Raw genomic sequence first — 22,974 nt, forward strand, 5'->3', positions numbered from 1 at the left:
AGATCGTGTCCTAACTTACTGGGCATGATCCCTTTCCTAAACCCGAGATAATAAAATATATTTTAAATAAATAAAATTTTGGCATTCATTCGCGTATCGGAAATTCGAGACATTGTTTCCTAACTTACTGGATATGATGCTTTCTTTCTCGATTAACATGGAACGTGCCCGCTTTTCCCAAAATTTTTTAACTTTTTAATACAAGGATCGTATTTTTAAAATTCTTCAAAGTTTTCAATTTTCGACATCAAGACATTAACTAATCAACTAGGTACCAATTTTGGGCGTTACGGGTGTGCTAATTTTTTCTCGTACGTAACCGACTCCCGAACCCGTTTTCTGAATTTCGTAGACCAAAATTGTTGTTTTTAATAAAATCAAGCCGTTTATTAAAAACAACCACTTTTCGAGGTGATCTAATCACACCTCATAAAAGAAAGGATTGGTGGCGACTCCCGTTTCATTTTTCAAAACCCAAGTCGACCCCGTTTTCAATCCAAAAAATGGTGTCAACAAACAGCTCATGGTTTTGCTCTTTAGAATTGGAGACAAATGTGTCCTTTTTAAACTTTAATTGATTTTTTAAGTTATACATTATAATAAATGGTAAGGCTTCTAGGATTGAATTTCTTTGACTGGACTGCCACAAAGATATAAATACATTACATGGTACTATTACAAACAGGGTGGGGAGAGAAAGAGGAACCATTACTCTTCTCTTTTTTTTTTTTTTTTTTGTAGAAATCATTGCCCCACACACCACTAGTAGACAATTCCCATTATTTGATCCCATAAATTGGGCATCGGAATGAACACCCAAACGATGAGGCTCAAAGGAACCAATACTAGAATATGAGTTATTCATTCTATGTTTAACATTCAAGAATTAAGTCAACTTGAATCGGAGCAAAAAGAATTACAACTTCTCCACAGGAAAACCGGTAACAGGACTTATCTCCGATGCCAGTGACCGTAGCTCATCCACTTCTTCGTTGCTTAGTCTCCAGCCAAGGGCACCTACAAATTCCTTAGCTTGTGCAGCATTTTTGGCTCCTGGGATTGGCACAACATTCTCCTGTGCTATTAACCAGTTGAGCACCACCTGTAGTAAAAAAAGCTCATTTCATAAAAGATCTCAGCACATTTTAAAATACCCCATCGAGTAGTTGCAACTCGAGATGAAAAAGTATGAGAAGAAAACAGCCTGTTTCCACCTATTTGTGACAACTTCCAGAAGTGTATCTAAAAGTTACAGGGGAGATGATACATAGATACCAAATTAGGATAATGCCATCAAAGAGGACTTAAAGCACTTGCGAAGCTTTGTGGTTTTTTCTCATCTCATTGTGATCTTAGTGCATGACTGCATATGCTGTTTGGTCGAGGAATGGGTCATGGAAATCAAATATACTTTAAAGAAGACAACTTCTGTACCAATTATTTCACCAACTTGAGCCAAGATTTTCCCAGCTGGTGTAGGCCATGATTATGAGGTTGTTGTAGACGGACTAGTGTCCATGGTTGTAATTAAGCTGAGTCACATATTGTGCAATGAAAAGAAAACGCCATCAAAGCCTAATGCCTAAAGATGTTGGGTGTACAATGGGCAGCACATGAAATATCGAGTTTCTAATGCACTTGTCTTTTTGCTAAGTGCTGTTAATATGACCATAATATTGAAGCAGCAGATCTATCAACAGATTTAAGCATATATATATATATATACAAGCAAAAGAACAAGAACAAACCTGTGTTGGAGTTTTCCCATAGTTCCCTCCTATTTCCTTAATTCTGATAAGGAGAGGTTGGAGCTGTATATTTAAAAAGACCTTAGCAATCAAGTCTGAAATTAAAATTGGGATACGAAATACTCAAGAGACATACCTTAGTTAAAAACTCCGGAGTGTAAATCCGGCCTCTAGGTCCAGATGGCGGATTTTCTGGTTTATATTTCCCGGTAAGGGCACCTGAAACAAAGATATGGCACCCTACTTGTGTTAAAAAGAATATATATGCCAGACTCAGTTTATGCATTTGACATTAGTTCTTGTTTCCAAACTCTGATTATTTGACTTTGTGTACTACATCATCCCATTTTGGTGGATAATCGACCTTGCACATGCAAAAGTGTTGTTTAAAATGAATGCTAGTAGTTCCAAATCCACATACCCTAATGTGCTCGATTTTATATTTATTATTGTTAATTCTTTACATCAGTATCATGGCAGACAACAAAAGACTCGCACTTAAATGAATATAAACAAGCAACTAAAAAAAGAAAAAAGACGGACATGACCTTGTGCAATAGGAGAATAAGCAATCAACGTGACCCCAAGCTCATCACAAGCAGCTTTTACTCCATTCTGCTCAGGTAACCTGTATATGAGACTGTAATTCACTTGGTTCGAAGCTAGAGGAATTCCTCTCTTCTTGAGCCTTTCATAAGCATCACGAAGTCGCTTCTCTGAAGCAAGGAGTTTTTACATTATGATAGTTACAATGTGTATGAGGAGGAACACGAACTGTGGCAATCAGTAATTCACAACAGAAATATTACCACTGTAATTTGATACACCAACCGCCTTCACTAGGCCCTGTTCAACAGCATCGCCAAGACCATCAATATACCCTGAAAAATCAATTTTCAGTGAACTCAGCTTCTATTCAACATGATTGGGCAGCTTAAACATCCAATTGTACTAGCTTATATAAAGTCTGATTCTTCAATGAAATAGTGGGTGTTGCATTGCGAACAACCTTCATTTCCCCATATACCAGGCCTGAAATGCAATAGAAGAAAAATTGTGATGAATTACTAAGAAATACAATCAATAAATCCTATAAAGCATTATGACTACGGACCAATGGAGTTGATAAAGGTCTACCGATGAAAGGCCAAGCCGATTAAGGGAATCCTTGAGTGCACTGATGACACTTTGACGACCAAACCTCCAAGGCAAAGCTGCAAACTTCGTTGCAACAACAACCTCTTCACCGGGATTATCATTTTCTCTTTCCTTTATAAATCTTTAAATAAACAATGTATTTTGTTAGAAGAGTAAGCCAGCAGATAACTAAACTAGAGCAAGCTAATTCCACCTTCGGTGAGATTTTAAAGTAACACCGTTGTCCTCAATGAAATTCAAGACACATACCTTCCCAGTAGAGTTTCAGAATTTTCAGCACCTAAGGCGAGCTGTGAAAAAGGAATCATCAACGGTATTCTTCCATAAATAAAGTAAATAAATTGATTTATAGATGATCTCGTGTTTTACCGGAGAGCCATAAACTTCAGCTGTATCGAAAACGTAATTCCGCAATCAAGACTTCCATTGAAAGCAGCCTTAGCAGCCTTCAATTTTTGATCTGCTTCCACAGCAAGTACAAATCAATCAGATATGCAGAAAGCATAAGCAACAAATGCAGACCAAGAGCTCCACATAGAACATTCTCAACACATCACTTTGTGGCAGTTGTACAAATCAAATCTAACACTAAACCTAGTAATTGGAAGAAAACAATAAATCAATAGTTCTAATCCAAGAACCTGCCAGTATACAAGGGATACAAATATATAAACTTAATTAGAGAGAAAAAAAAGAGTAAAATAATCCAAAATCTAGATATCAAACAACCTTTTAACTTTTGAACCATACAAACACGTTACACAAGCAAGAAAACGCTGAATTACATTAAAATATTGGGGGGAAGAGAAGAAGAAAAAGCCCATTATTCTGTTATTTTCATTTTATGAAATTACTTACACAAAACACCATAAAAATAAGCAAAAAATCAAAGAAAATGAGCTGAAAAATGTAAAAGTTTACCATCCCATTGAAAGTTGTTCCAGTAACTGGTGTCACCCCAAGACCAAGCTCCGATTCCGAGCCTTGTCACTTTGAGCTCCGATCCTCCTAACTTCAATTTGTCTTCTGTATCTGTTTTGAGAGCAGCGGTAGTGGCAAAATCCTCGGAAGCAACCGCTCTTATTCGGTTGGGTTTCTTGCAACTCAAAACTGAGAAACAGGCACTGCTGACATTCATGGCCATTGATGATATTCCTTTGGAACTCAAGGGCAAATTCTGTACAAGCAATTCCTAACACAAATAAGATTTTATTTTACTTTTCAAAACAAAATATAATTATTTATTTTTGCTGAAAATTTTTTATATCCAGTGGAAAGTAAAGTATCCACAGAAAAATTTCAAGACACGTACGTAGTTTAGCAACTATCCACAGGAATGTTAAATACAGACAGCCATTAAAACTCAGTACAGAGAGAAGAAGAGAGTTAGAACAATTACAGGATAATTGAGAGCAAAAGAGAGTTAGAAACCTTTACCTTTCAGTAGCAGTAACACCAATTGAGAGCAATCGAAGGAGTGACACAGAGAAAAAGAAAAGAAAAAGGTCGACTGGTTGAGAAGGCAAATCGAAAGAGTGACTGGTTGTAAAGAAAAAGAAAAGAAAAGGTTGAGAGACAGAGGAAGAGGTGAAGGAATGGGGAAGCCAATCGGGAGGCGAAGGTAGAACGAAGGAAGAGGCGACGGAATGGGGAAGCTAATTGGGAGGGTAAAACAGGGAAGGTAAACGATGCAGCACCTAATCTGAGCAGAAGGGCTGTATTACAAATCGATGGTTTTCACCGATTAAATCTGTATTGTATTACGCATATTAGAAACACATTCAACCATCCCAAACATAGTGCCAATACACCCAATCAAACATAGTGTATATGTTTAATAAATGAAACCAAGATCCCAATTCTTTTTTGTCCTAACAGTCTTAAATGTATTCCATGATGTTCTCCCTGATTTTTGTACATGCATACATGCATATACATATACATATATATGTATATGCATATATGTGTATATATATGATAATAATTCCTTTGTGTTCATTTTTCATGCATTTGATAATGATTGAAAACAATAAGGCGATGCATAACAGATGAATGATGAAATGCCAAACAGAAAAAACCAAAAAAAGAACAAAGAAAAAAAAAGATCCAATAAAACAAAAAAAGAATTGTCCATTTTATCAATTCCACAAAAATTACAGTGGTTGACCACAAATCACCAGGTTTTGTTACACCAATTAATATCAAGAATCTATGATTACACCAGACATTGTTATTGTTAAAAGGATGTGTAAACAGAATTTTCTAATAAAAGAAACAGTTCAAAATCATATACCCATCAAATCAAACACATTAGAAACGCCAATTCAAACCCCCAAGCAGATCCAATCTAACCAATTCAACACAAAATTAACAACAAATGATTGAAAAATAGAAAAAACTTAACTATAATAGATCTATCAAAGATTGGAAATCTAGATAGAAGATGCTCACTTTTAAGCTCACGTAGATTTTCAAAAAAAAAGAGAAAAAAGTTAGGTAATTTTCTCGAGAAACAGAGAAAAGAAAACAGAATTGAAGGGAAAATTATGGTAATACCTGGAGAGAGTAATGTTGGGGTAGCATAGAAAATCTATGAAACTGGGTGTGAGTTAATTGGGGAATGAACAAGATGGTGGTAACGGTTGTGGATAGAACTGTAGAGTCCAATCATTTATATATGCAGACATAAAATTGAAAAATAATAAAATAATAAGAATTTAACAAAATAATTTTCTAAAAAAATGGAAAATGATAAAATATGAATAAATAAATGAAAAATAGATAATTACGAAATTTTATTTGTATAAGTCGTGAGTTCAAATTCTATCATAATGTTATTTTAATAAAAAAAATAAAAAGACAAAAATCATCATCGTATTAAATATTGTTACTTTATATATAAAATGGTATTTTAGTAATATTTCAACAAAATTAATGTTTAGTTAACTCGTGATATCAATTTAATCAATAATTTAATATAGTATTAGATTATGTTACACCCAGAGTGGGATGAAAAAATTTAAAAATGGTGTAAGGATCAAATAGAGCTTTACTTAAAAAGGGTAAAACTGTTGAAAATTATGGTGTTTTAAATTTTACTCTCATCAATTACATTTTTCTAGATTTCATATGATCATAGGCAGACATAGGGGCCTGTAGGGCGCACCTCTTAAAATGAAAAATTATTATTTTGGTTTTTTTAAAAAAAATTAAATTTTAAATTTGTAAAGATAAAATTACACTTTGGCTCTCATGAAATTATAAAAATTTGATTTAATCTTTTAAAAATTATAAAGATATAAACTATAAAAAAATAAAATTCCATTTGGCCCCCTAAAAAATTGTTCTAGCTTCGGCCTTGCAAATGATTTTAAATGACAAAATTATCTCCATGGTAAGGTTTATTATTTTATAGAAGGAAGGTTTTCGATAAATGCTCAACTAATTTAAGACTTGTTTGAAATATGACACTAACTCAGTAAGCCCTTTAAATATAGTATAGATAAATATAATATTAAAATATATATTTTTTAAAATAAAACTAATAAAACATCTAGAAAAAACAAACAAATCATACTAAATGTTAAGACTCTCAATTATTGTCACATATCAATTACGCATCAATTAGTTGGATAACGATGAAAAGATCATTGTTTCACAAAATAAATGGTATCATTTCAACCAAAATATTATTACTTATTATATCTAAATATTTTATTGAATTGGTGTCACCTTTTATTCGATCATTGGGTTTCGATGTAATTACAAAGTAGGTAATATCGTATAAGTGGATATATTGTTTTTATTATAGTACCAGTACATACCGATGTGTTTTGATGTACTACTTTGAATTTATCAATTTTTAAATTTATTCTTATCTATTACTTGCTATATTTAAATGTTTTATTGAATAGGTGTCATCCTCAAACGAATTACCAACTCAATAATAGATTTAACAAAAATATATTTTTTAATAAGTAATAAATGTTATTTTAATTACATTATCATCAAATAAATATTTTTTTTATTTTAAAATATCATATAATAAAATTTTAAAAAAATTAATATATTAACCATTAGATTTAAATTTCAAAATTTGAAAATGAAAGGAGTAAATTTGTGAAGATAAAACTACAAGAAGGTGCGGCAAATTTTAACCTTTAATGTACGGAGACTAAAACGGTGGCGTATATCGATTTAGGGAAAGGGGGGACTGGGGGCATATGAGGAAAACAAAACCCCGCGACGCCGCCTCTCGAAGTATAATTCCTTTTCGAATTCAAAATCTGAGAAAGCTTTAAATAAATAAATAAAATCCCCAAATTAAAATTGTCCAAATCATAGAAGAAACCCTAATAAATTTATAATATTGAAAAAAGATTTATCTTTGAGCCAGAAGTCTAAATCAAAATAGATGGGGAAGAGAAAGGAGCGTCGTCTAGCTGCTATGAGCAACGCCGGCCGCCGTGTTAAACTCGATCTCTTCGCGGAACCCTCTGGTAATCTTCTGTCTCAATTTATCCGCTTTTTTTTTTAATATGAAAAACCCTAGAAACTATTGAATTTGATTCACTTTAGTATCCTGTAGTGCTAGAAAAAGCAAAAAAAAAGGGAATGCTTTTTTGGTTGTTGAAAAAGATTTTGCTTTTGATATTAGTTGAAGTAGTTGTTTTAGAGTTATTGAAAAGTGAATTAGGAAATAGATTGGTGATTTGTTTTTTTGTTTTTTTTAACTTTTGGTTTCATTTATTGAAACTTTTAGAAGATTTGGGTGGCTCCTCAGTACATGAAGAAATCGATGGGGAACTGAAACATCATGCTGGGTTGCCCAATTCATTATCTTCTCCAGGTGGGTTCCGTCAGTTTTCTTCAAAAAGGACTATGTAGAGAGAGAGCATGAGTGGTCTACATTATTTTGGTGGAAAATTGGAATCTATGCCAGACATATATGTTGTTTGCCCCAGAATTTGTTTTCAGATTGTAGGGTGTCAGCTGTGTTGGGAACATTCATACCGAACTGATTGGACCCGATCAGTGTGATATTTTTTTGAGCGAGTCCCAATCTGTTATGCACTATTTCGCTGCATCCACGCGATTTGCAGATTTCTTCTTGGAAATTTTTATCTCGGTTCGTATGTCTCTTGGCTTTATTTCCATCATGCCTCCACTGACTTCTTTCTTTGATTTGTAACAGGTGGCTGTCATGAATTGCTCATGCGTCTATCAAATTTATATGGATTTTGTTCAACCTTTCTTTTCTTTTTTTGTTTCTTGTTTATGGAAGCTGTCACCTCTCTGACCTATCCTAAATGAATGTTTTCTCAGCTTATGTTTAAAGTTTTAGATATAGCAAGAACCATTAAGTACAAATTGTTGTTTAAAGATTTAACATATTTATGGTGTGTCTTCAGGTCAACAACCACCAAATCCTTTGCTGCTACTTGGCCAGTATAGTGATGATGAGGTGGATGAGGAGTCAGATAAAAGACTAGACCGTGTCATTTTGGATGGTTCTGTATCTGATCCCGATGACAAGGTAATTTTGGGTTTCCTTACTGTTGTTTGTGAAATTATGCTTTGTAGGACCTAGGTGGGAACCCTTGGACTGGATATGAGGTTAGCTTGGTTGCGTTGGCTGCAGTCCAAGTTGTTTTCTTTCTATTTTTATGGATCTATGATTTGTAACTGCCAATTTCACTCTTTTAACTGAAATAATGGGGGAGCATTGTGGGTTAAATTAGTAACTTGCTAAGTTAGACTTGCATATGGTTTCATTCACATTCTCATCGTTTATTTTTATTAGGCTAAGGGGCCCCTAAGTGAGACTTGCAAAGATACAGAAGCTGATGCAGGTGAAGGTCTTGATACTCTAAAGGTTAATCAGCAGAACATAGAGAAAGATTCTACTCCGAATGCTGTCCATAACTTGGTAGACATTGATGAGAAAGGAGATAATAATGTTACAAATGAATCAGTCAAGAATGACTCTACAGAACAAAATGCTGTTGCTGGAACTTCTGAAGTACAGGTAACTCAAGATGCGGGTTCAGGCTGGAGGATTGTAATGCATGAAGAGAGTCATCAGTATTACTACTGGAACACTGAAACTGGTGAAACTTCATGGGAGGTGCCTGCTGTTTTGAATCAGATAAACCAATCAACTTCTGACGAGAAAGTGCCTACTGTTGAAGATATGGAGGCTGCTCAAGTGGATGCACATGATTTGAATCCAACACCAAGTACCCAACCATTTGTTGACAATATGATTTGTCAGAGCAAGGTGCATGATAATGAGCCAAAGTTAGATGAGCTGGACAGAGGAGGCAAAAGTGAAGCTTTGAGGGATAAAATCTCTGATGTCAATAGAAGTGATTTTCAAAATAGCTTAGATGCTGTTGATACCTGTTTGGCTGGTGAGAGTTTAGATTGCTCTGGGAACTATACCCATGATGTGCTTGCTAATGATGATAATAAAACAGGGATTGATTGCTCTAGTCATCTTTTGAGACAAGGGGAGTGTTTGCTAGAGAGGCTGGAGTCACTAAAAGTGTAAGGAATATCTAATTGCTTTCATTTCTCTATTATTAGGTTATTTGCTATTACTTTTAGTCAATATATTTTTACCATTTCTTTTGTTTAAAGTAGAAGACTAGAATTCTTCAGTTTTCATTGTTATTTGTGATTCTAATATGAAATATTTTCAGCTCTGAAGACGATCTGCAAGCTCAGGGCTGGAAGTCTAAATGCAGTTTAGAAGTTGAGATTAGACTTTCGGATATCAAAGCGTTGGTTTCGTATGGATCATCTTTATCACCATTTTGGACACATTGTGAAAGGCAGCTAAAACGGCTTGAAGGTATTATTAATGATAAAATTTACCAGCTTGCAAAATCAGCAATTATGGAAGAGGCTGAAGAAACTCCCGACTCTTTTGGAGAAAAGCTCAAGATAAAGGAAGGTTCATACAATGAAGTTGAAGCTGATGTAGATGTTATTGATGCAACTGCTTCTGCACCTGACATTTCTCATGTCTTTACGAATGCTGATACATCAACAGTAGTCATTGGTGATGTTAATAATCAAGTTCTCTCCAGCAATGCTGCCCATATGGTAAGTGTTCCTACTGAACATTGTGAACGTGAAGTCGAAGAAGGTGAACTGGTAGATGGAGATACGGTTTCTGGAGAAAATTCTAAGACTGGAGTCCATGCCAGAGAAGATGATGATATGGATGTGGACATGGAAGTTGAAGATGTAATACCACCAAGCGCAATGCCACTCATGCAACAAAACCCTTCTTTTGATTACTCAGCTGTTCCTCCACTTCCGAGTGAGGAGTGGATTCCTCCACCACCTCCTGATACTGAACAAATTCCACCACCTCCTCCTGATAATGAACAAGTTCCTCCCCCACCACCTAATGAGCCTCCTGAACATTCCTATCCTCTTGCCCCATCTCATATAGAGACTACACCTCTTGCTTACGCGGAACAATACAGTTTAACTTATTCTGATGCCAGTTATCAGTATTATGGACATGCAGTTAATGAAATTCCTGTTGGTGGTTTCTATGGACATGCTGATGGATCTCAAATTGCTGTACCCCAAGCCGCACTTTACTATCAAGCAGTTCCTAACACATACTCTGATGGTGCATCAGTATCTGTTAACTCTGTTGAACCTATAATATTTTATGACCTTCAAGGTAGAAGAGCATCATCCGTACCTATAGCTGGGAGTACAGAATCTTTTCATTTGCCTAGTGAAGTGGGTACAATTAGTTCCAATACTCTTGCTTCAAATCAAGTCGAATCTGGTGGTGATATTGCATTAACAGGAACTGATGTGCGAGCCAATGGTCCTATTGTTAATGAGAAAACCGAGGTAGCATCAGTTGGGAGCTCATCTACTTCGGCCACTATTGAAGCTCCTGCAACTGTTTCTGTTAGAGAAAGTTCTGCTGCTGCCGCCGCCGCCGCTGCAGCCGCATCTGCAGCAGCTGCAACTTCATCATCAGCTCCAAAGGTTCAATCTAAAGGTATAATTTTGGGTCATAAGTCTTATGTAATTTTATATTATGATGGTATAAGAAGCAGAGACATTCAGAAATGTTTCGAGCTTGTCTTAACATTCAAATCTTCAAATGAACCAAATGGATATTGGTTTTATCTGTGTTATGCATCTCTATAAATTGTATCTGACTAATAACTCCATTTGTTACTTGAAATTGCTGATAGTTGTCTCATTTGTTTACTGGAATTGATTGATACGGTATCCTTTGTTGTTTCAGCTGCACGAACTAAAAAGCGGACAGTTGCTGTCACATCCTCCTTAAGGTCGAATAAGAAGGTCTCCTCTTTGGTGGACAAGGTATAACAAATTTCCTGTTACTCTGGAGATTTCATTGCTCCTTTTTTATGTTTATATTTTGTTTGTTTCTGAAACCAGTAGAGTTAAAACGCTTTTCTTTTATCAGTGGAAAGCTGCCAAAGAGGAATTGCAAGAGAATGCAGAAGATGAGCCTGAAAATGCTTACGAGAAATTAGAAAAAAAGCGACAACGAGAAATAGAGGTCTATAAGTGAACCTTCATTAAATAAATTGTTTATTCATATTCACTGGTTCTTGCTCCTTACATTTCTTTGATTTCAGGAATGGCATGCTCAACAACTTGCCAGCGGAGAGGCTAAAGATAATGCAAATTTTCAGCCTTTGGGTGGTGATTGGTATGTATATTGTATTTTATAGGGTAAACTATAGTAGAGGTCACCCCACTAAGTTTTTTTCTTTTCTTTTTAGTCGCTCAATTATAAAAAGTTACAAAATGGTCACTAACTTAAAAATGGAAACACCCGAACATCCAAAATAGTTGGGTGACCAAAAAAGGAAAAAAAATAGTTTGGTGACTGCTAATGTAGTTTACCCTATTTTGTAGTTAAATAATTTTCCTGTCCTGCCTCTCTTATCCTATTATGTTTTTTATTGATCTTCCCCAAATGTACAAATAAGCTCTTATGTGATTTTTCATCTGTTTTGGCCCTTTACTTTTTGGTGATATGGTTTTTTCTCGATGATAAACATAGGCGTGAAAAAGTAAAGCGGAGAAGAGCGCAGAAGGCTAAAGAATCTACGGAAACTCCCTCGGTGGCACATCCTGATGGAAACCAACAACCTGATTTAGATGAACTCTCAAGAGGCCTCCCTTCGGGATGGCAGGTAAATGAACATCCGATTGCAGTTTCGGTTGCATATTTTGCAGAACCAGTGTAAAATGCCTTCGAGGGCTTTGAAGTTATGCTATAGGCTTTAAGTTTATTTATTTTCTCAACTTGGTTAGCAATCGAATTTCTGGATCGGGATTTCATCCGTTGTGGCTGTTTTTGATGCAGGCTTATTGGGACGAAGCTTCGAAACAACCCTATTATGGCAACATTAACACGTCGGAGACAACTTGGATTAGACCAACAAAATAAGTTTTTGAGATTGATTATTATCATTTATTTGTCATAACAAATTTTGAGTTGGATCAATATATAATTTCACGTTTCACTTTTCTCTCAAATGTACATCTTTCTAGAGGCAGCTTAGGAATGAATCAGGTAATTTCGCCCTGTGTAGTCATTGTTATGTTCTCAAAGGTTCTCTGCTTTTATTTGGTCATTAGTTTATACTAAATGGTATAAAATTTTAATATTATATATTAAAATATATGAGCAGTATTTAAAAACATTGGTAAACCTGAAATTTTATATTGAAATACATTGATGTCAATATATATCATTAGGGTGAACTGTGTTTTTTTCTTATGATTCCCCAACTTGAAACTATGGTATTTGTTTTGAATTGGTATTATCTTGAGATGCCAAAGAAGTATTTAAAATGGGTTAAATTTTGCTGTTAGTCCTTGTGCTTTATAAAAATTGTGGATTTAGTCTTTAGATTGTGATTTTATCATTTTTAGTTTTTGTAGTCTTGACTCAAATAATGACAGACCTAATTATTAGTAGTGTATTATGTGTACAATTGTAAATTTACTTAAGTTGGATCATTTTAAGTTTTAACCTTTTGCGATGAAGTAGTTAATCTATTAACTTAATCTTTAGTGGATAATATATAAAAATAAAATTACATTATAATTATGATAATATATTTGTTAGATTATATTTTGAAAATAATGTTTTCATAGAGAAAATGTAGAATTGCATATTCATTGCCATTTTTTTTTTGTTCCTAAGAGAAGATAAACAATGGGCTAGTGCCAGTCTAGATAAGAATGTCCATTGAAGAACCTGTTTATGTAAGCTGTCTTCCATTCCATGTTAGTTTGTTTTCTAGTCATTTTTCTTTGTTTCTTCTGGAACAAATTCTGCATATAGACCCTTTAATGCAATTACAACAATGGTCCCATAATTGCTCCCTATGGAAGAGGATAACATTTTCAAAACCAACGGCCAGCATCAAAAGTAATATGGCACTCCACTTTGTTATTCGGGCTCGGGTTAATGTCAGATATATGTATGTGTTTAATACGAATATGTTTATTTCTTGATTAAAATATATTTATAGTCTCTGTACTTTTTAAAAGTTAAGAATTTAGTTATTTTATTTTTTAAATTTCAAAATTTAAATTTGACCATTAATACTGTTAATTTTTTTATTAAATTTAGGTTAAAAAAAACAGAATTAACAATTTAACTTGAATTTTACAATTTAAAAAATTAAGATACTAAATTCCCATAAATATAAATATAAGGATTAAATTCCTAATTTTTAAAAATACAAAAACTCTAGACATATTTTAACCTTATTTTTCTTACATATTTGGAGAGTTGTCCCCAAATTTATGTTTGAATACCCATCGAACATAGGTACTTTAAAGCAACGTAGAAGAGCAAATGGTGGCATGTATGTTCAAAAATTTCAATATTGAGTAAATTAGTCCCTCACAAAAAAAATCTGAGCTATGTAATCCTTGTCAATTTTAGAAGTGTGTATCTAAGGACAATTAATTGTAGCGTTAATATTTTACTTCAATTGTATATAATTTTGATCGATATAATAACAAATTTAGCCCTCAATGCTTACATATTTTGTCAATTTAGCCTTAATTCTAAAAAAAAAAATTTAGCCTCAACATTTACACAAAAGTTATGGGCTGAATTTGTTAAATCAAAACCAAGTTGACAGGATGTGTAACCTTTGAAGATTAAATTTATTATTATATCAATCAAAATAATGTACAATTGACAAAAACGCAAATGCTGTGATTAATTGTCGTTAAGTGTTCAATTTCGAAATTGATAGAGATCAACTTGCTCAATATTGAAAATATCTTTTTACTAAATTTTCATGTGTCAACCCAATTTACATAAGCATAAATACTTCAAGAGATGCATATGTTTTGGAAAAAAAAATGTTATGGAATCAAAGATGCGTACAAAAGACTTGAGGATGAAATTGGAAAGTGTGGGGGACACATCACACTAAAACCTTTAATCTTTATAATTGTATTTTTTCATTTAACTCGAATAACTCAAAAATCGATTTAAAAAATAACTACGCTATTTTGGGGTTTAAATATTATTTAGACCTTTTTTCCACCTCGCTTCATTATATGAAATTCATATATCTTAAGTTTAAATATTTTTTTTGAAGAATCATATTTAAATATTAACTTTAATTTAAAAAGATTAATAATATTAAAGATAAGTAGCAAAAATTAAATTAAAGCGGAGTGGAGATGGATGCATCCAAGATTCATGGAGGGAGTAATAATTTTCAGGATTATACAATCATATCAGAGCGAGACGGATGGTAGAGCAGTGGTGGATTTAACAATATTCGCCCCCGCCCTACTCCATTGCCATCCCTAATTCCATCAATCTAGTTTTAAAATTCTATATTACTAACAATTATTAAAATATTCAAACTTTTTTTAAAAAAATAAAACTATAAAATTCCAAAAATGAATAAACTTATAAAATCTTAAAAAGTTTTAAAAAGTAAAAACTAATAAAAATTTTCCAAAGTTTCAAAAAGTTAAAAACATTCAAATTAATCTTCAAAAAAATTGAAAATTTTGTAAAAAGAATGTTAAGTTTAATAATAGTATATAATATTAAAATTTCCAAAATTAGACGTGGGGCAGAGGTGCCTAGACAAAAATTTAGGCTTGTTTTCTAGGCCCGGGCCCAGTCCGGCTCGAAATATGAGCCCAAAAATTTTTTCAAGCCCAGCCCAAAAGAAAATTGTTAAGCCCGAGCTCGGCCCGGCCCATATTTGATTCAAAATAATATATATATTTAATATATAATTCGGATTAAAAGTCTAAAAAATATATATTTAATAAAAAATATATTTGATTACAAATAAATATATATACTTAAATATAATTCGAGCCGGGCCGGGTCGGGCTCGGGCCAAAAAGTCTTACATGAGGTCCAGCCCGTTTTCTAAACGGGCATCGTTTTTTGCCCAAACCCATATTTCAGGCCTATATTTTTACCCGAACCCTCACATTTTTTGGGCGGACCGCCGAGTAACCCAACCCATGATCACCTCTAACGTGGGGTGTTGCATTTAGTGACATCAATAAATTTTTCGATTTTATTTGAAATGAAAGAATCCATTGTCCACTAATATAATTTCATCTGAGCTAAGATCTTACTATACCACCCTTTTAAGTCTGAGTAAATTTCTTGTTGAATTAATTTAAATTATATTAATCCAAATTATAAATATAGTTTTTACTATTATTTTGAGATGAAATCATTTATAGCATTGATTAGGGACATATTTGACAGCTAATATATGGAGAAGATTTTTGCTATCTTATTATTAATTGAAAGCTACTTTTGAGGAATTATAAATTTGCTTTGATTGTAGTTTAGCAAACCATTAAATGTGTAGTTAAGTGAATGCTTGTCAATGTTTTATTTATGAGGGTGAGACAGCACTTACCTATTAAAATAATAAATTAATTAATTAATTTTTTAACAAAAAAATAAAATAATAAAAATTAAGAAAAACAAAAATCACAATAACCCTGTTAATTCTATTTGTTCACATAAGGAGTCGAACATAGAATTAAGGGGTAAGCTGAAGCCTTACCACTAAACCAATAGACTCAACATTAATTGAGCGAAAGCAACATATAAGCTGGGTCTTTAAAGTCTGAGGTTGAAACAAAAATTTAAGGAAAATGGTTTGAACACAGGACCTCTCACACACAAACAAAACTTTTAACCACTGAATCAAAACAAATTACTTAACATAATTTTCACAACATTAATTCAAAACGGGACGTGACCACTCGTGGTTTCACTAACCAAATTTCTTATAACTCGGTTTTTGGGCTGTGACATTTATTTTATGGCAATCATTACATCTTTTTTCATGAAAAGTCAATTGTTATCAAATAGTAGTAATCAAATCATTCATCATAAAGACGAACAATTCATAACCACGTTTACTTTTCATCAACCATGTAATGCCAATGAGATGATATCATTTATTCATGTCTTGGGCTATGAATTCCATTCTTATGAATGATGTTACATACTGCAAAAGTCGTATACCCAACACACTGGCTTTCGAACTCATGCTTTTACTTACATCAAGGTATACGAGTTACGCGTATATAGTTGTCATCCACTCAGAATTAAGGTATGCCACACTTTGAACATAACAAGTGAATAAATTCATAAACAAATTCAAGATCTATTCTTCTTGGGTCCAATCTGACGTACTGTCAGTCCAGTTAGTCACATTTATATCTTTATTTTCTAGGAGTCATCTGCTCCGAATGAATAAATGACATTGGTAGTGCTAAATATACAAGCTACACATAACATTGATATATTGTTATTCTGCCCTAAAATAGTCAGAACTTATTTATAAGTATAAATTCTATTTTTCGAGAATAACAATTCTACCAGTTTAGAGAGAGATTTACTTTCCTACTGAAAGTAAGAAAATTATTTCTGGTTATGTTTTTGATTCGTGATTGTTCAAACCCACACTTGAAGTGATTTGTGGAACTAGAATAGCGAAGATGGTCGTTCAGTTGAAATTTAGTAGCGTCTAAGATCCATCTCACACAAGGCACATGTATTTTTTTGGGGGAAAAGTTTATTGCTATAAATATTACAAACAGACTTGGTTTTCAAATCTTTATTTTTCCGCTGTACAAAAAAAGGGTTTTCAAATCCGATTTTTTCCAACAAGAACATCAAAGCATAGAAATCAATAGAAAAGCCTTCAATTCTTTATTTTCTTCATTTTCTCTGGTACATATTCATTGAGAGCTTATTGTAATATATTTTCCCACTCTCAAATCTTTGTATTTAAAGCTTAATTTGTAAACACACACCTATTAAAGGTTCACCGTTAGTTTGCTCATATTCTCTTTGTTGTAAAGAGAATACTTAAGGTTTTTGAGGTATAAAACCTTACGTAGATTGTAAAAGGTTTCTAGTTGAGCCACAAAAGTTAGGGAGTTTTAGTTAAGCCGTAAAAACTAGGGAACGATTCTATCTTAGCCTTGGAGAAAGATAGGGATTGTAATTGTTATACACTTTCCCTAAGTATAGTGAATTGAGAAATCTTTGGTTGAGGTATACCAAAGTAATCGAGGTAGGTCATTGGGGCCGAATCACTATATATCGAATTGTCCAAACTTTTCTTCTTTTTCCTTATCATTTAGAAAAGTTTATAAAAAATTTAAAATATCAATTCACTCCCTCCTCTTGGTACTTTCAAGCCTAACAAAAACAACCCATAATCAAAAAGATCTAAAATTTTCAAAACTCAAATTGACTCGATCCATCATCCAATTTCGAATTTCGAGATTGCATATTTTTAATTCAAATCACATGTTTCCAAAGGGTAAAAATATTTGATATCTAAGTTCACGCATGTAGTTCCAAATGGTATGGAATCAAATATGTGTACGAACTAGGATTTGTATATATTTTCAGAAATTACATTTGGTGATATTGAAATAATTTGAAAATAGTGGGACACAACTGACAAAAATGTTTAACCTTTCCCTTGCCTCAAACATCAAGTTATCTGGATTTTTAAAATACTATACATTCCATTAATCATAATTATAATTAATCATTCTAAAGAAAAATTAAATTTAAAATTTCAACTTATCATTAAGTTAAAGTCTCGTTGGTTAATTTTACGATTATCTGAAGTGCAAGAAGATTACCATCTTTTTTGCTCAACATCCTTTTGCGATCCACCAGTTTTTATTATTATTTTAGGTTTAAGTTATTTTAATTTCGATCATTTAGGTTTTTCAATCAAGTTTTTTGTGTTTATTTCTTCATTTTAAGTTTAATATTTGAGTTTGGATTATTTTAAGTTTAGAGTATTTTAGGTTTTGATTAAGTTTGGGTTATTTTCAATATGGGACATTCGAGTTTACTAGTTGAAAATTTGAAAGTCAAATCATTTCAATTTTTTTTTCATTTGGGATTGACACCTGAGTTCAAGTCGTTTTAAAAAAACAATTCAAGTTTAGCACTTCAGTTTTAGTCCGTTCAAGTTCAAATTATTTTGGTTCGGGTTTGGGTCAATTTGGATTAGAGTAACTTGGTCTCACAATCAAATTCGAATCTTTTCGAATTTGGATCATCTAGGTTTGAATCAATTTTGAATTTAAGTTAGTTTTGATTTGGATCATTCAAGTTTGCAAGTCCAATTTTTTAGGATTTGATATTCAAGTTCCAATTATTTCGAGTTGATATCATTCTTTTAAAAAAAATTCAATTCATTAAATAGGGAAAGCAAACAAAAAAATATAACAAAAAATCAAACCACTGAAACAAAGTCAAGCGGCTTATCTCATACATCCGATCCTACCGTTTGATATCTTCTCGTTCAAAAAAAGTATTCTTCAAAAGAGAGGGTAGAGGAATATCATCCCCTTTCATGTGGTTTGCATGTAACAAGACTACCCAAGCTAACGAGTGAGTTCCTTTATTTGCAAATCGACGAGTCCAATAAAAAATTTGACACTAAAATTGAAATTTCACTTTTAAAAGCAAACAAGCATAAGGCAAAATTATTATTTTTTATCTAGATTACTTTCAAATCTATTTTAAATTTATATTAATCAAATAAAAATTAACCCCATTACTAAAATAATACATTAATAACAATTCAAATTTAATTTAATTAGATTTCATAAAATAATTAAAATAAAAAAATAAAAAAATAGAGCTGACATCATATCATGAACTTCTACAACATGAGGGGAATTTAACGAGAAAAAATTATATAAAATTAAAATACCACTTCAGTATTTTCATCCTAAATACTGAAATAACATGCTTTTATTGAAAATAAATATAAAAAACATGATATCTCAATTTCATTCAATCTTTTCTCTTCTCGTTAATGGCTCAATTCCCTATACTAACTTAAACCACCATTAATTTGACTATTTCTTTGCATCATCCATCCAAAATTAACAAATCATAATAATGTTTCCTTAACTTCTCCGTAAACCCATATCTGATCATTAAAAACCCCCCACAATAACCAGCCGTTGAGATCTTGGTACTAAGAAATGGTGCCACGTGGCATCATATTATCATAGCTATTTATGGAGTTTGGTGCGGCCCTCACAGCTAACAATGTAATCTCATAATCTTTTTTTTTAAAAAAGAATTCAATAATTAGAAACTAACTTTAGCAAGACACTTGTCAATGCCAAATTTCAAACTTTTGTTTTGTTTGTTGTTTTGGGTGTAAATTTAAAATCTTTCATTTTATCTTTTTCTTTGGGTTTTTTTTTTTCATTTGGTGATTTATTGCAAAGACCCCATTTTTGAAAATTTTGTAACTTTATCTGAAATTTTGAGAAATGGGGTTTTTAAATATTTCAGTCATTGCTGTTGTTGTTATTGGTTCATTTTGATAATATTGTTGTTTGTAGAGAGAAGAAGGATCCTAAAAAATAGATGCAGATTTCAAGTGTTGGTGGAATGGGGTTGCTTGATTCTCTTTTAGGTGCTGATGGAAGAAAATCCTTCAAAAGGAAAGACAGTGATGCAGGTGAAGCAGGTTTGTCTTAAAATTCCTTCAAAAATTCTCAGATTCATGTTTTGTTTTATAACATTATGGTTTATGTTTTGTTTCCTTTTCTTTTTGGCCATTAATGAGCTATTTATGGAAAAAAAATGGCCAGCATGCCAGAGTTGTAGTGGAAAACAAAATGGTATTTTCTTGCATGATTGATCTGTACCTTAAAAGAAATGTTTTGATGTTCTTGTTTTTAGGCAAAGCATTGGAGGAGCTGAGGGGTTCCCTATACAATGAGCTTAGAACATCAGAAGGAGCCAAGCGGCAACAACAACGATTTTGCGGACCGGTGGTGGCGATGACGTTCAATTTCTTCGTGGCCGTCGGGATTATTCTAACCAACAAACTAGTAAGTTCCTTCGAACTCTGTTTGCTTAAGATGTTTGTCATCTCTCTGTTTCGTGATGAGTTACGATTTATTAGATTTTACTTTTTTCAGGTGATGGGGAGAGTTGGATTCAATTTCCCAATCTTCTTAACCTTACTACATTACGCCGTATCATGGCTTTTACTAGCAATTTTCAAGACACTTTCATGGCTTCCGGTTTCCCCTCCTGCGAAAACGACTCCTTCCTCATCTATTTTCTTGTTGGGAGCTATAATGGCTTTCGCGTCCGGTCTTGCTAATACCAGCTTAAAGTATAACAGGTCCGAGAATTCCCGGTGTTCAAACACCGAATTCGCTCATTAATCCGATTTTCCTCACCATTTTGACCTCATTTTGCAGTGTTGGTTTCTACCAAATGGCTAAGATCGCGGTCACTCCGACCATCGTTCTTGCGGAATTCGTTCTCTTCCGGAAAACCGTATCATTCAAAAAGGTGCATCGACAAACACCCTTCGGCTCTCTCCGATTATCCGGTCTTATACTCTGTTTGTTCTTTGCAGGTATTGGCTCTAGGGGCTGTTTCCGCCGGTGTCGCGGTGGCCACGGTAACAGATTTACAGTTCAACGCCTTCGGAGCATGTATCGCCCTTGCATGGATAGTCCCAAGTGCCATAAACAAGATTTTGTGGTCTAGTTTACAGCAACAAGCGAATTGGACAGCCCTTGCGTAAGTGACAAGTAATGTAACATTGATTGTTATGGTTGTTTTAGTTTGTGTCGGAAAAATGATGATGTCTGAAATGTAGGTTGATGTGGAAGACAACCCCAATTACAATCTTCTTCTTGTTAGCATTAATGCCATGGTTGGATCCACCTGGAGTTTTGTTGTTCAAATGGGATATAAACAACTCTTGTGCAATTCTCAGTTCAGCTTTGCTTGGTTTTCTTTTACAATGGTCTGGTGCACTGGCTTTAGGGTAAGTTTCAGATACACCTCTCAATTTTTATCTGAGTTTGAGATATCAGTCCGATTAGTCCGAAACCAACAACTTGAATCCGTCCAATGTAAACCTAAATTGACCTGAGCTCAAAATAGCCTGAACTCAAAATGACCTTCCATGATTGAACAAGTAAATCGGAATGATCCGAATCTAAAGTTATCAAAGCCTAAAATAATCTAAACCCCAAGTGATTAGAACCTAAAATGACCCAAACCCATAATGATTTGACCTAAAAGCCCGACTAACTAGAACTTGTAACTACTTGAACCCAAAAGAGCCCTAACTCAAACTTGATTTGAACCCGAAACTGACTCAATTTGATTTAGTTCAACACAAACCCTGATCCACCTAAGCCCGAAATAATCTAAATCTAAAATAACCTAAAATTACTCAATACGTGAATCAAAATTATTCAAATCTAATGTTATTAAAACCCAAAATGATTTGAACTCGATGGTTAAAATCTAAAATTATTCAAACCTATGATGACCTTTCCTTAAAACCCGAGCTTGAAAACCCGAACAACCTGAACTCAAAATGGACCCAAAATTATCTGAATCTCAAGTGACAAGAACCAAAATGATCCAAACACAAAGTAATCAAAACCTAAAATAATCAGAATAACCCAAAACTAAAATGAGTCAAACTCGAACTAGAAATAACTTAAAATTTAAAACCCATATCCATCCTAATAACTTAAAATTTAAAACCCATATCCATCCTATCGAAATTAATCCAATTCAAATTAACCCCACTGTGAAACTGAAAAGTAAAGTGTTAGACAACCTAATTTTCAGGTAGCAGTCTCTGTCTGTTTGTTGTAACTTGGGTTTAAAGCAATTTATATACTTTTTTTTCCCCTTTTGTAGGGCAACTTCTGCAACATCACATGTTGTTTTAGGACAATTCAAAACTTGTGTCATACTTGTTGGAGGATACATTCTTCTGGATTCCGATCCGGGGCTGGTGAGTCTTTCCGGTGCCGTCTTTGCACTCGCCGGCATGTCGGTTTACACGTCACTGAACTTGAAAGAATCAAAAGACGGCTCAAATAAGCAGATTCCAGTACAAACTCCTGTATCCAAAACAAAAACCAGTGAAAACGGCAGTGAAGACTCGACGGCAATAAAGACTACAAACGATGTGTAAAAAAGAAAAATACAGAAACAAAAAAAGAGATTGTATAGACAATGAAAACAAAGAGCTAAAGAGCATTTGGAAAAAAAATTCAGGGTTTGTTTAAACAGTACAGTGTAATTACTCGGGTAGTAATTACACTATTTTGTAATTACAAAAAAAATTTAATTTTTTAGACTTGTTTGGCTGATAGAGTGCAATTACATCGTAATTGTACTTACACGATTAAACGTATCAATTACTATAAAAAAATTATTAGTATGATAAAAATATTTTCTAAACAGGTAATAAATATTAAAATCAAATTATCGTATTTATTAGGTTAGTCTACAAAAGTAGTTGATACTATGATTACTAATAAAAATAACAAGAAAAATAAACGTATGCAATTTTATCTAATTGTTCTATTGCATATTTATCGGGTTATTCCCTTTTTAATATTTAACATATGCTCGGTTATCATCATCTTTTCATGTATTCTTCAAAATATGAATCATCTTAATTCC

General features: G+C 33.2%; 2 protein-coding genes and 1 non-coding gene across 7 annotated transcripts; 2 read left to right on the plus strand and 1 right to left on the minus strand.

Moving 5' to 3' along the window:
- Window positions 1–616: 616 nt before the first annotated feature.
- On the minus strand, window positions 617–5,548 carry LOC107922448 (uncharacterized oxidoreductase At1g06690, chloroplastic). Its single transcript, XR_005913235.1, has 11 exons — window positions 5,463–5,548; window positions 3,828–4,098; window positions 3,276–3,366; window positions 3,156–3,196; window positions 2,863–3,027; window positions 2,758–2,780; window positions 2,558–2,629; window positions 2,297–2,464; window positions 1,885–1,967; window positions 1,749–1,811; window positions 617–1,102 (listed from the first exon to the last, which is right to left on the minus strand). It is a non-coding gene; the product is annotated as an uncharacterized oxidoreductase At1g06690, chloroplastic (transcript).
- Window positions 5,549–7,161: 1,613 nt separating this feature from the next.
- Window positions 7,162–12,526, plus strand: LOC107922376 (uncharacterized). 5 transcript variants are annotated; one of them, XM_016852380.2, is made up of 11 exons: window positions 7,162–7,405; window positions 7,669–7,755; window positions 8,318–8,442; window positions 8,710–9,319; window positions 9,386–9,455; window positions 9,611–10,944; window positions 11,197–11,276; window positions 11,383–11,478; window positions 11,558–11,631; window positions 11,989–12,121; window positions 12,295–12,526. In XM_016852380.2, the coding sequence occupies exons 1-11, from the start codon at window positions 7,321–7,323 to the stop codon at window positions 12,376–12,378; spliced, it is 2,778 nt and encodes a 925-aa protein (XP_016707869.2). In that variant the 5' UTR covers window positions 7,162–7,320; the 3' UTR covers window positions 12,379–12,526. The 5 variants fall into 5 exon arrangements, with proteins under 5 accessions (XP_016707869.2, XP_040948504.1, XP_016707865.2 ...); XM_041092570.1 differs by having other exon boundaries at window positions 7,672–7,755; XM_016852376.2 differs by having other exon boundaries at window positions 8,710–9,455.
- Window positions 12,527–19,550: 7,024 nt separating this feature from the next.
- On the plus strand, window positions 19,551–22,643 carry LOC107920918 (nucleotide-sugar uncharacterized transporter 2). The gene is made up of 7 exons (XM_016850748.2): window positions 19,551–19,984; window positions 20,200–20,351; window positions 20,442–20,650; window positions 20,730–20,823; window positions 20,891–21,057; window positions 21,137–21,307; window positions 22,201–22,643. Exons 1-7 carry the CDS (start codon window positions 19,882–19,884, stop codon window positions 22,478–22,480), a joined length of 1,176 nt encoding a protein of 391 aa, XP_016706237.2. The 5' UTR covers window positions 19,551–19,881; the 3' UTR covers window positions 22,481–22,643.
- The last annotated feature ends 331 nt before the right edge of the window (window positions 22,644–22,974 follow it).

This window comes from Gossypium hirsutum, chromosome D05, assembly GCF_007990345.1.
Source record: "Gossypium hirsutum isolate 1008001.06 chromosome D05, Gossypium_hirsutum_v2.1, whole genome shotgun sequence".
In the NCBI taxonomy this organism is placed as follows: Eukaryota; Viridiplantae; Streptophyta; class Magnoliopsida; order Malvales; family Malvaceae; genus Gossypium; species Gossypium hirsutum.

Excerpts from the sequence above, each read along its gene's own strand:
- LOC107922376 (XM_016852376.2), top strand. The coding sequence starts at position 7,321 with ATGGGGAAGAGAAAGGAGCGTCGTCTAGCTGCTATGAGCAACGCCGGC. Across the intron at positions 7,406-7,668 it reads TCTCTTCGCGGAACCCTCTG|AAGATTTGGGTGGCTCCTCA; the intron begins GTAATCTTCTGT and ends TGAAACTTTTAG. Across the intron at positions 10,945-11,196 it reads TCCAAAGGTTCAATCTAAAG|CTGCACGAACTAAAAAGCGG; the intron begins GTATAATTTTGG and ends TTGTTGTTTCAG.
- LOC107920918 (XM_016850748.2), top strand. The coding sequence starts at position 19,882 with ATGCAGATTTCAAGTGTTGGTGGAATGGGGTTGCTTGATTCTCTTTTA. Across the intron at positions 19,985-20,199 it reads CAGTGATGCAGGTGAAGCAG|GCAAAGCATTGGAGGAGCTG; the intron begins GTTTGTCTTAAA and ends TCTTGTTTTTAG. Across the intron at positions 20,824-20,890 it reads AAACCGTATCATTCAAAAAG|GTATTGGCTCTAGGGGCTGT; the intron begins GTGCATCGACAA and ends TGTTCTTTGCAG.